The 13,673-nt window shown below is 37.5% G+C and overlaps 1 protein-coding gene across 2 annotated transcripts in view; it reads left to right on the forward strand.

Moving 5' to 3' along the window:
- Positions 1-13,673, forward strand: part of CWF19L2 (CWF19 like cell cycle control factor 2) — a 134,473-nt gene that overhangs the window by 52,935 nt on the left and 67,865 nt on the right. The window contains exons 9-10 of one of the 2 annotated variants that reach the window (XM_080815180.1): positions 7,205-7,301; positions 8,860-8,976. In XM_080815180.1, coding sequence (XP_080671306.1) covers positions 7,205-7,301; positions 8,860-8,976 — 214 coding nt within the window. The remainder of the gene's footprint in view (positions 1-7,204; positions 7,302-8,859; positions 8,977-13,673) is intronic. The other variant, XM_080815181.1, reaches the window with a different exon arrangement.

The following is a 13,673-nucleotide window of genomic DNA, read 5'->3' on the forward strand; positions in this document are numbered from 1 at the left end:
CTTAGTGCCCATCACGCCGTTTCCCTATTCCTCCCACCCACCTCCCCTCCAGCAACCTGTTTCTTTCCTATAGTTAAGAGTTGTAATGGTAGGTATTTATCAGTTTTTTGGTTTTATAGCCCCAGAGAAGTTAAGATACTTGCCTAATCTCATAAAGCTAGTAAATGACAGTCTACATTCAAACTCATGTGAGTCTAATTCCAGCACTCTTTTTCTCATAATACTAAGAGGGATTTCTCATTTCTTGCAAGGTTATGATTGGCATTTTAAAGAAAGACCTTCTAATGCATTATGAAAAGCTTGCATTAGGAACTCTTAGAATTTTATTAGTATTCTGTTTTTAAGTATTGTATAAATACTTAAAATACTTTTATTTAAAATTTTATAAATTTTATTTAAAATTAAAAATACTTTTATTTTTATTCCTATTAATAGACAGGTATCTATTGACATATTGACACATGATATGGTAGTTTATTAACATCCCTAAGGAAATGGATTGATAGATGGTTTTTGGCTTTCTTCTTTTTCTTTAAGATCTATTTATTTATGAGAGAGAGAGAGAGAGCTCACAAGCGGGAGAGAGAGAGGGAAAGAGAATCTCAAGCAGACTCCATGCTGAGATAGGGCCTGTTGTGGGGCTCCACCTCATCACCCTGAGATCAGAACCTGAGCTGAAACCAAGAGTCTGGTGTTTATCTGACTATGCCACCCAGGCACTCCCGGCCTTTATTCTTCCAGTTCCAGAAATCTGAGGTTGCTTGCAAGACAGCTTGTTTTCTGAATGTTTGAACTCAGTGAGAAGTCCTGTGTGTACGAGTTATATGTCTAGATTACAGTAAACATCTATTGGGTTAACAAGTAAAGGTTTGGAGAAATAGGAAGGAAACCAACTCCTTATTCAGTTTACCTTTCCTACATTCTTTATTTTCTCAGTTGGCTAGAGTGGAGATGAAAAATGGATGAACTAGAAATAGCTTTGTTGGAAAGAAAACTGTGGTCAAGTAAACACTTGACAGCAGGAAAGGCAGAAAAAGGGAGGGAATTCTATCCAGGAAGTTTTATGCTTAGGAAGCTGGGAGGTTTAAGAGGTGGACCCTGGGATAAGCTGACTTCAGGGGGGAATAATTGTACTGATAACTTTTTAGAAAGGACAGGAAGTGTGGTTATTTAAGTTTGTTATGCATTATACATACATATAAAAATATAATATTTATAATTCCTACATAAAGGACAGCAATAGTAAGTTTTCAAAGCAGAGAATTTGGGGGAGTTAATTGAATAGGAAAGAATACAAGTTGAGAAAAGGAAGTCAAGCTTTTTACTGAAATATGATTGGGTTGCCTGAAATTTTAAAAATTATATTTATAATACAATAAAAATGATGTGTACCTTAGAATTTAATTTGGAAAGTTACTGAAAAATATTTTCCATACAAAAAAGTACAACTAACAATACAAGCAATACCTCAACATATAGAGGCATATAAAGGATGCTAATGTCCTCCTGCTTTATGAATGCAGTGTCCCTGTTGTTCTTCTGAATTGGTTTTTAGAATGTAGACTGAGTCAGAGAAAGACATGTACCTTGTGATTTCAATCGTATGTGGAATTTAGGAAACAAAACCGATGAACGTGTGGGAAGGGAGAAAAAGAGAGAGAGGGAGAGGGAGGCAAACCATCAGAGACTCTTGAGGATAGAGAACAGAGGGTGGACCGAGGTAGGTGGATGGAGGGGGGTGCGATGAGCGAGAGGGGTGATGGGCACAAAGGGGAGCACTTATTATGATGAGCACCAGGTGTTATATGTAAGTGATGAATCACTAAATTCTTTTCCTGAAACCAATATTACACCATATGTTAACTAGCTAGAATTTAAATAAAAATTTGGAAGAAAAATGTATCACATTTCAAAAATACAAGTAAGAGAGTAAAGTTACTTCACAGTGTCTGTCATGGGGAAGTGCTCAATAAACATTAATGTATAAAAAAATAATAATATAAAAGGACTGAAAGAACTTGAGGGGAACAAAAACATGTTCCTTTCTAATGGTGCTTCACCTGCAATATTTTAGGTTTCTTAATCTGAGCACCAGGGTGTTGTTCTTTTTTTCCCTGATATGAGAAGAAATGGTTTTTACAGAATTTCTGCAGATATTAATGTCCTTTTAAAAGAGAAATCTTTCAAATTTTTACTTATTTTTTAAAAAAACTCAAATACTATCTACTGTAAAATTTATATTTCTTTTCCCAAAAGAATTTGCTGCTTATAAGTAATTGGTTGGGGGCACCTGGGTGGCTCAGTGGGTTAAAGCCTCTGCTTTCAGCTCAAGTCATGATCTCAGGGTCCTGGGATCAAGCCCACATCCGGCTCTCTGCTCAGCAGGGAGCCTGCTTCCCCCTCTCTCTCTGCCTCTCTGCCCACTTATGATCTCTCTCTGTCAAATAAATAAATAAAATCTTAAAAAAAAAAGTAATTGGTTGATAGGTCAAGTTTTGATTTAAAGGTCTGTTTATATATTTTGCTATTATTTGCTTAGAATGTATGTTGAAAAGTTAATTTCAGTAGAGTTTGATGATATCCAGCAATTTAGGAAAATTAGTAGTATCATAGCTACATCCTTTATATGTGAGATTATGACAGGTTTTTCAGCTTAAAAATTTTCTTTTATCATTTCTCTTTAAGGGTTTTGGAAAACAACTGTTGAGGTGTAATTGACATGTAATTAAACTGCATATATAAAAAATGTATAATTTGGTAAATTTTGGAGTTTGTATAGTTTTGTGAAACCATCACCCCTCAGAGTTTCCTGGTACCCTTTTATAATTCTTCTCTCCCACCTCTCCTCACACCCTTACCAAAGCCCCTAGACTTCCACTTATCTGCTCTCTTTAATTATAGACTAGTTTGCATTTTCTAGAATTTTGTGTAAGTGGGATCATATGTTATGCACTCTTTTTTTTTGTCTGGCTTTCACTCTGCATAAGTATTTGAGCTTCATCCATGTTGTTGCATGTAACAATAATTTATTCTTTTTTGGTATAACACAGGTTTTCCATTCACCTGTTGCTGGACATTTAGAATGTTTCCAGTTTTTAGCTATCATGCATAAGGCTGCTTTGAACATTCACGTACAAGTCTTTGTAATAAGTATGCTTCCTTTTCTCTTGGGTGAATACCTAGGAGAGGAGTGGCTAGATCATATGCTAATAATAACTTCAAATATTAAGAACCTGTGAAGTGGTTTTACTGAGTTGTATCATTTGACATCCCCACTAACAGTGTGTGAGACTTTTAGTTGCTCTGCATTCTTACAAGAACTTGGAATGGTCAGTCTCTTAAATTTTCTGCTCTTCAGGTGAATATGTAGCAGTATCTCATGGTTTTAATTTGTATTTTCCTAATGACAAGTGATGTTAAGCATTTCTTCATGTGCTTATTTGCCATCCAAATATCTTTTTGTTAAGTCTTTAGAATATGTACTGATTTTGCTTCTCTCATTTCTTTATTGGTAATATATATCTGTTTTTCTCCCTGATTAGTTCAGCTAGAGGGGTACCAGTTTCACTAATTGTCCTAATCAGCTTTGGTTTCATTGAATTTCTTTATTTGTCTGCTTTTTATTTATTTCCACTCTGATTTTTATTATTTCTTATATTCTGTTTATTTGGGTTTAATTTGCTCTTCTTTTCCCACTTTCTTAAGTGGTAAGCTGAGATCATGGATTTGAGATCTTTTTTCTTTCCTAATACAAGCATTTAGAGTTATAAATTTCTCCCTAAGTCATACATGAGTAGCATCCTATAAATCCTGATATATTATGTTTATATTTTTATTCAGTTTGAAATAGTTTTTAATTTCTCTTTGGTTTTGTTTTTAACCATGGATTATTTGCACATAGACTTTTTACTTTCCAAATAGCTGAGGATTATCCAGAGGTCTTTGTTAATGATACCATGGGGGTTAGAGAACATAGTTTGTATGACTTAAATCCCTTTAAGTTTATTGAGACTTGTTGTATGGCTCAGAATATGGTCTATCTCTGTAAATGTTGCTGTGCGCTAAGAAAGAATGTGTATTCTGTTGTTGGGTAGAGTAGTCTCTGGTTGTTCATTAGGTCATGTTAGTTGTTAGTGTTATTCATGCCTTCCATATCCTTGAAGAATATATTTATTCCATCAAATATTGAGAGTAGGGTCTTGAAATCTTTAACTGTAATTGTAAATTAGTCTGTTTCTGTTCATAATTTTATCAGTTTTTGCTTTATGTATTTTGAAGCTCCCTTATTATGTGCATAAACATTTAGGGATTCTTCTTTACTCTTGATGGATTGACCTCTTTTTCATCTGAAATGAAAAAGATTTCTTTGTCCCTGGTAATATTTATCGCTCTGTAATATAATTTGTTTGATTTTAAAGAAGTGACTTCACCTTTCTTTTGACTACTGTTAACACAGTGTATCTTTTCCCATCCCTTTATGTTTAACATATTTATGTCTTTCTAGTATGTTTCTTATTGTTGAGTTTTGCTCTTGTATCTGACAGTCTTACCTTTTAATTCAGATAGTTAGATCATTTATATATAATATGATACAGTAAGGTTTAAATCTGTAATCTTTATATTTGTTTTTTGTTGTTGTTAATTTTTTGTGTGTGTGTTACGTTAGTCACCATACAGTACATCATTAGTTTTTGATGTGGTGTTCCCTGATTCATTGTTTGTGTTTAACACCCAGTGTTCCGTGCCCTCGGTATCAAGGAGGGATTGCATGGAGCACTGGGTATTTGTTTTCCACTTGTCCTATCTGTTCTTTGCTTTCTTTTCCTCTTTTACTGACTTATTTTAGATTGCATATTTTTATGATTCTATTTCTTTTCTTTTGTTATGATTTTTTTGGTGTTATTTTAGTGGTTTCTTTAGATTCGGTAGTATACATCTTAAACTTGTCCAGTGCCACAGCTGTCTGGTATAAGAACTTTACAGTAGTTTATTACATTTATACCCCCCTGTTCTTTCTGTTAGCGTTGTCATATATTTCACTTACCCTTGTTATGAACCTCTCATATATCATTATTATTTTTGTTTAAATAGTTATTTTAAAGAGATCTGTGTAATAAGAAAAAGTATTATGTATTTACTCCTGTAGTCATCACTTCTCTTGCTCTTCCCTTCTTTGGGTTGATCCGTATTTCAGTCTGGTATAATTTTTCTTCTTCCTGAGGCTTTTCTTTGACATTTGTTCAGCTTTTTGTGTGAAAGAGCCTTCATTTCACTTTGTTTTTGAAAGATATCTTCACTTCATGTAGAATTCTCAGTTGACAGTTTAAAGTGCCTTAGAGCTGTTGCTGCTCTCTTCCTGCTTGGATTGTTTCTGATGAGAAATCTGCTGCCACACTTACCTTTGTTTCTGTGTGCCTGTGTGTCTCTCTTTTCTCCCCACTATGGCTGCTTTAAAAGTATTCTCTTTATCACTAGTTTTGAGCAATTTGATTATGATGTATCCTGATGTAGGTTTTTGTGTGTGTGTGTGGGGGGGGTGTGTGTGCGCGTGCGCCCTTGGGAGTTCCTGAGATTCTTGGTTAAGATTTTTGGTTTTTAGTAAATTAGGAACATTTGACCTTTGTGTCTTCTGTCTCCCATTTCTTTCTTTCATGGTCTCCAGTGACATGAACAGAAGGGTATTTAGGGTTGTCTTATAGCTCTGAAGCTCTTTTTATTTTTAGAAAGTCTTTTTCTCTCTTTTGTTTCATTTTGCATGGTTTCTAAGGTTTCAAGTTCACAAATTTCTTTCTTTGAAGTTTAATCTTCCATGAACGCTATCTAGTGTATTTTTATCTCAGACATTGTAGTTTTCAACTTTAGAAGTTCAGTTCTGATAGATCTTAGTTGTTTGTAACTTTTCAAACATATGGAATACAGTTAAAATAATAACTTTTACTGTTCTTATCTGTTATTTCTTATATCTGAGTCAGTTCTGGGTCAGTTTTGACTGAGAGCTTTCCCTCCTAATTGTGGGTCTTACTTTTCTATGTCTGCATGTCTGGTCATCTTTGATTGGATACTAGATATCATGAATTTTACCTTGTTGAGTGCTGAATTTTTTTAACTCTTGTAAATATTCTTGAGCTTTGTGCTGAGGTGACATGGTTAAGTTAGTTAGAAACTGTTTGCTCCTTTAGACTCTTGCATTTGACATTGGTTCAGTGGGCTTAAATCAACATTTAGTCTGGAGTTTATTATTTACCAGTAATGAAGCACAACCCTTAAAACTCTACTCAGTGCTTTCTGAATCATGAGTTTTCTTAGTCTGGGTAGTGAGACCAGGCACTGTTCCCAGGAATGCTGAATGCTGTTCCTCTTACCTTTGGGATGGATGCTTTCTCTGACCCCCAGTAGTTTCTTGCTGAATATTCAAGGGGAACTCTCCACAGTCTTCTGCAATTCTCTCACTGTGCAACTTTCTTCTCTCTCTGGGTTCCTTGGAGTTCTAGAGTCTTAGCTATGTCTCTTTTGCTAAGGAGTCCCTCAGGCTTGGCCTGCATTTCCCTTTCCTGCCCTGCAGTAATATTTCATAAAGAAGTAAGCTGGGACAACTTCCTATATGCCAGGACTGTAACCTTGGCTGGAAATTTCTCTTGTCTTCAGGGTATTGATTTGGCACATGATCTTAGTTATAAATTAGTTTATGTTGTTTGAGTTATTCAGGGTTTATTTTGCAAAAAGAACATATGGTCATTGTTTTTGTTCTTTGAATGCAGTTAAATATGTCATTTCCTAGTTACAGTTTCTTAGATTATTGGTAATTTATCACACACACCAAATGAGAATTACCCCAGCCATGTAGAATTATGGCCTGATTCTAGTGTTTTAATTTTGTTTGTTTCCTTTTTAAAGTGAGTATGTAAATATTAGCAAAGAATAGTTGACATACTATTTATCTCATTGTTGCTGGGACTTTGGTCAGTTATTATAACTGCCATCAGCCATTGTGGCATTATAACAGAGAACCTTAAACTGTTGATTTTTGGTGAATCACTGAAGCTTTGTTTTTTGGTTGTTTTATTTTGTTTTTAAGGTTTTAGAATTGTGATCTATCGGTCCTTATTATTTTGTTGAGGTCAATTAAAATAATATTTGAGTCTTGATGCTGTTACTTGTAGTGTCCCTATATTTCATATGCTCTTAATCTGTCTTGTTCAAACAGAGGTGCTTCTGAGGATGATTCTGTACACATTTTGAGTGTTGATGAGAAGAATAAATTGGGAGCCAGGATTATCAAGGCCGAGATGATGGGAAATATGGTAAGTCTTCTGTATTGTTCTTAGGAGAATAGCAATTAGCTCTTCAACTTCTTATAAGTAATTTTGGAAGTTTCTTTGCAATGTGAATGTAGCACAGTGGGAAAAATAACTGTTGCTTATTGATTCTTTAAAGAAATTCTTGAACGTTTCTAAAAACAGTTCTGTCCATTCTAAATAAAGTGTTTACTTTTCCTGTCAGATTTTTGAAAATTAAGATCCTAGGGAACAAAATGTTTTTAAAATTTCCTTTCTACTCTGCAATTTGAGTGTAGCAAATTTGAGGGAGACAAAGGTGTCATTGTCTTCTTTCCCTGTTTTAGTCACGTTATTAAGCGTGTGTATTGCCGTCTTAGATTCCCTTACTTAAGAACCTAACAAGTGAGCTTCTAAAAAGATGGTTAATTCATTTTTCCAAATTGTAATGGGATATGTTAGCTGCTTTGTATCAGTTAGCTCATTCAATTTCCGTAATAGTGTTATTATGATGGAAGACTGATTTACCTCAGAATTCAGTAGAGGATGGGATGATTTGGTGAGAGCTACACCTGTCTCTGTTTATCGATTATTTCGGTGTGAGAGTGTCACATTTCTGACGCACTCGTACGTGTTACGTCGCGCATGGCAGAAAAGCGAAGCCGGCAGCTTTGTCTTGACAGAATCGATTCCCTCATCTGAATGTAGTCCTCTCAGACTCAAACACTGGTGAGCTTTAAGTATTGTGCTGTCAGTATGACACCGTTCAATAAATAAAAGGTGGCCAAACAAGATACTTCTATTTTTATGAGTTTGTGTATCTGTCTAATAAAGGACATATCTTGCATATGCTGCTCTTTCTCTTTGAATCTGGTCTTTGGTAACACTGAATTTCAGCTCAACCCAGAGATTGGTAAGAGAGACAAACCAACAACAGCAGTAATAATAGCAGAAAATAAAGTTCGAGTTTTGAAAGCACAAAGGAATTAGTTTGAAATAATGAAAGAGAATTCACCAAGTTAGGAAGTTAATTTATGTTAAATGAAGTGTTCCTTTAGTTATGGAACCACTGGTAGTGGAGAATACTGTTCTTTGCTTGTCACGTATTTCTGTTTGTTTAGTTTATTTCTTCATGTGTCAGTTGTTTTATATACATGTCTGTAGACTTCCTAGAGTAAAAATGAAATAGATTCAAATTACCCAACAGTAAAGAAGGTAATGTTTTAAATCTTGTTAAGGTTTTCTTGTTACAGTAACTGAAATTTTGAGTGTTGGATGTTTATATTATCAAAAGAATTATAAAAATGTTGTTCTTCAGGTTATGTATTTTCTCTGTGCCCATCTCTCCCCTAGAATATACGTCCTTGTAATTATTTACCTTCAAAGCATAAATAAACGGCACAGGTATTTGAGAAGTGTGGAACTGAGATAAATACATTAAGTTCATTAAAAAGCAGTATACCAGGCTGTGAGTTGGTGACTGAACTTAGGTTATGGCCACATGGGTGTTCACTGTGCTCTTTTCCCTTCTGTTGTATAAATTTGAAGTATTTTACACTGAGAATTAAGCTATATGTGACAACAGTTTTTCTTGTTTTTTCCTTTAAAGGAATTAGCGGAGCAACTTAAAGCTCAGCTTGAAAAGGCAAATAAATTCAAAGAAACTGTAACACAGAGATCATCAAAGGGATCTGGGGTGGAGGTGAGTAACGCAAGTTTGTTTGTAGGCACGTGATCACCTTGTATACTGCTGCTACCTGGTAGTAGTCATACTTTCATGTAAAATGTTTCCGTATCTGTGTCAGTGTGTTCATCTGTGTGTTTGCTTGTTTTTGAAATGGATTTTCATAGGTATTGTCTCATGTTCCACCACTGTGTCCTGGTGGAAAAAAGCCTAAGCCAGAGACACCTGGTTTTATTTTGGACACTGCCATTTACTGACACTTTGACTTCACAGAAAACACACTGGTCCTTAAATACTTCCTCTAGAGAATTAGAGACTTGAATTTGGTATCTGTTTCATATGAAACAAATTATTTTGTTCGAGGATTCATTCATCCATCTTTTAGTGAACAGAACCGACCAAAGCACCTGCCTGCATGATGTCTCATTTGGGAGGCAACAGAAGATACACATAATAAATTCTCTAGCTTATTAGAAAGGTAGGTACCCAGTGGAAGGCCAGTGGGGATCTCGAGTGCCCAGTGTGCTGGTGGCTTTGAGGACACAGTCTAATTGTGGTTGAAAAAGTGACATTGATGCAAAGAATGGAAGTATGACAGCGAATCTGTGTATCTGGGTGAAGAGCGCCCGGGGCATGAGGAGCAGAGGGTTCTGGACCGTGGGAACGTGTGTGATGTGTAGGAGGAACAGCAAGGAGCCCAGTGTTCCTGGAGTGGAACGGATGAAAGATGGAGAAATAGAAGATCCAGGTTAGAGAGGCCATGGAGAAGGCCAGATCATGTGAAGCCTGAGAGTCAGGGTAAGGAAGTGGGTTTTATTCCGAGTGAGAGGGCTTTGAAGGCTTTCCAGCAGAAGATCTATTTTGGCAGGACTGTCCTGCCTTCTTTGTTAAGCGTAGACTGAGGGAGCATGAGAGCAGAAGCCGGAATCTAGAAAGGCTCTGGCAATCCTCACACAAAGAATGGTAATGGCTTTGTCCAAGATAGTAGCCCCGGAGGTGGTTAGAAGTAGTTACGTTCTTATGTGCATGAATGTTTCCTGTATGTGTTTTGAAAGGAAGAGTGGACAGGATTTTTATAGTGGTTTAGATGGGAGGGGTGTATGAGATAAAGAGGGGAGGCAAAGTGACTTCAAAGTTTTTAGCCCAAGCAGCTGGAAGACTAGAGTGGCTGTTCTTGGAGGTATAGAAAGAGGGGGAGTCTGCTTTGGGGTGAAGAGGAGCAATTCTATTTTAGATATATTGAGTTTGGATGTCTTTTAGATGTGAAACAAGTGGAGATGTCAGGGAGACAGGTTGATGTTGGGAATCGGGGGAAGCCTGGGCTGGAGATAGAAATTGGGGAGCTCTTGACATTAGAAACAGTATTTAAATCCATGACTCTGTATGAAATTGGCACAAGAGGAAGATAGGAAAAGGTGAAGGGCTGAATTGGGTGTATTACAGCGTTGAGAGGATTATAGTGAGGTTTATAAGTGATTTTTAAAGGGTTGCTCTCAGAGATTAATTTATACAGTTTAATGTCTGCGTGTGAGGAGATGAGAATGTGTGAAGTCAAGTTGCATAGGGTTTTCTGCAAGCTAACATTACTGATGATTTGGATCACAGTAGAGAGTCTGCTTGTGAAATGGGCTGTTTTGATGATGTTGTGCTAGCTCATTTTTTTTTTTAAAGATGTTATTTATTTATTTGACAAAGATCACAAGTAGGCAGAGAGAGAGGAGGAAGCAGGTTCCCCGCTGAGCGGAGAGCCCGATGCGGGGCTCGACTCCAGGACCCTGGGATCATGACCCGAGCCGAAGGCAGAGGCTTTAACCCGCTGAGCCACCCAGGAGCCCCTAGCTCATGTTTTTTAAAAGTGTTTAACTTAGAATTTCTTACACAGATTAGGATGTTAGGAGGGAGACGCTATGCGTAGAATTAAGTGGGACTCACAGAGGGTAGCTGAGCCTGAGGGCACGGTACTGACTGTCTGCCACACTTCTGCCACGCTTAGGTTTCCCCGACTCCTTGTGGTCATGATACTTCTCTCATCTAGCACTTCTGTGTGGTTTCTTCATGCTAATTCTGTTGAATACTAGTTCTTCCTGCAGCGTGGCCTTCCACAGACCAGCCCTGTCGTCCCGCCTCACCTCCAAGACTCTCAGACGTAACATATGTGTCTCTGACGCGTACATGTGCGGTTAAGGACCTGTGCCGCATACCACCCTCTCGAGGCTGGTCCACTCCTCAGTTTGTTTTGCTTCCTTCTGAAGCATTTTCTCTCCTTCTCTCAGGAAGTTGTAACCTATTCTTGCTTTGAAACTTCGAGGACCTTTAAAATATTCTCTCTGGGTTTTATCTTTTCACCTGGTAATATTTGTATTCTCATCATCATCCTGTAATCTATACCTGTTTCCTTCCTGATGCTCATCACCCTGTATGAAGGGGTTCCAAGGCTGTAGCTGGACTCCAGAGGATTCTTGAAATTGAAAGCAATTTGAATGAGAGAATTGAAGCAGATCTCTTAAATAACTTTTTCTCCTGGAGGTTTAAGGGTATTGTACTGTAACTGGCAGGCTACATCTCATCCCTTGAGCGTGTAACTTTATAACATTACTGATGTCTATGATTTTTAGCTCCTCCTAGCTTTTGAGCAGTGGACCTCATAACCCAGGGGGGTAGGACTGAAAGTTGTATTCCAGTAGTACAAAGTGGACTTTCCGTTTGTAAACTCTTTAGGAGACTGAATAGCCTTGAAGGTTCATCTAGAAAGATTTTTATTCTTAGGATTCTTTGACCACAAAGAAAAACTTCTGTCCTCTCTGCAGAGGTGGTACGCTTGCACATTTTGTTCAAGTTTTACCAGACACACATGCAAAACAAGCCTTTACACACAATTCTGAAAGAATTTCTGCTGCCAGGAAAGTCTTTTATTCTCTCAAGGCCAGGATCTTGACTTAACTGCCTTTCAGAGTACTTCTGTTCAGAAATGAGAGTAGAATACAAAGTTGTTCACCACCTTCCAGAAATTTCCTGACTTACTAAAGGAAAATCTTGAGATGCTTCTTATAAAAACTTTCCTCCTTGAGAAAAAATCCCGTTCATAGACCAGTTGAACAGAGAGGAGCGCGTTCATTGCAGTTTGTGCTAGAAATGTTAGGTCTCTGAACAAGGCAAATCTCTCAATTCAGCAATCTATGAATGTTGTTTTGGCTTTAGTAAAAAAGCCATGAGCAAACTAGTAATTACTAGTTTGCTTATTTCTCTTCCCTTTTAGAGAGTGAACTACTTAGTGTTTAGGAGAAGTGTTTCTCTCAGTTCATATCTTGTGCCTTGAGTAGTGCATGACACATTGTAGACAACCAAGAAATACTTGAAGTGTTTGTTGTATGAATGCCTTCAATATATTTTAGCACTTAGAGTTTTCTACTGTAAATCTTTTTTAAATGGTTTTTTTAAAAAAATTTATTTATTTGACAGAGATCACAAGTAGATAGAGAGGCAGGCAGAGAGAGAGAGAGAGAGGAAGAGAAGCAGGCTCCCTGTTGAGCAGAGATCCCGATGCGGGGCTCAATCCCAGGACCCTGAGATCATGACCCAAGCCGAAGGCAAAGGCTTTAACCCACTGAGCCACTCAGGCGCCCCTCTACTGTAAATCTTAAAAATGATCCATGAACTCTGGCATCCTCTGGTCTGGCCTTCCCACGAGCGTACTTCCTTATTGAAACAATCCCACTGCATAGTGTTTCCAGCTTGTGGTTGGACACTGGGCGATGAGTTCTGGAAAACTACCCGTTCTCTCTGTCAGGACAGATTGAATACTAATTCTTTTTTTTTTTTTTAAGGTTTTATTCATTTATTTGAGAGAGAGAGAGAGTACATGCAGGAGAAGGGGGAAGGTCACGGGGAGAAGCAGATTCCCCACTAAGCAGGGGAGCCCCGACGTGGGGCTCCATCCCAGGACTCTGGGATCATGACCTGAGCCGAAGGCAGAGGCTTAACCCACTGAGCCACCCAGGCGCCCCTGAATCCTAATTCTTTAATGTAATAGATCCTAAACTGCTTTTCTGTAACTTCTCCCTGTTAATAGGCTTTCAGGGAATCACATCATGAACACCATAATCTAAGGGAATTCAACTCCGAATTCAGCTTACTGTTTGTGCCACCATAAATAGTGGCATGATAAACTAGTGGGTAGTGAACTAGTTATTGTGTGATGATACAGCGGCTGTCAAGTTTTGTTTGCATGGCTGGCAAAAAAGAGAAATATGTTTTTATACTCCCTGGTCACCTCTGTGGGGAGGGTTTCATAGACAGTCTCCTATAAGAAACTGAGGAATTAACGGAAGGCCTTAGAAGGCCTTGGAGAAACATTAACTAATGAATAATTAAAGAAACAGACTCATTTGTAGCATTTTCTAATAAAGTCAGGTCCACTATTTCCAATAGTAGTTTCACCATGCTTGACCTTAACACTGTGTTTTGACTCTGATTCTTGAATGCATTGTGAGGACCCTGTAATACAGTTGCTGTGATTCCCAGAGTATGTGTACGCCTACACTGTTTTACTGCGTTTTGGCATCCCTATCTCTGCAACTGATCCTCGTAAGCATAGAAAAAGAGAACAAAAATTACAACATTGAAATAACTGTCGTATTGATGGTTTGCCTTTCATTTTTAAGCAGTGAGGTTGGGCCTTTATTCAACAAATACTTTTCAGTTCCTTCTTTGCAGAA

This window comes from Martes martes (genome assembly GCF_963455335.1).
Source record: "Martes martes genome assembly, chromosome: 10".
Taxonomy (NCBI): Eukaryota; Metazoa; Chordata; class Mammalia; order Carnivora; family Mustelidae; genus Martes; species Martes martes.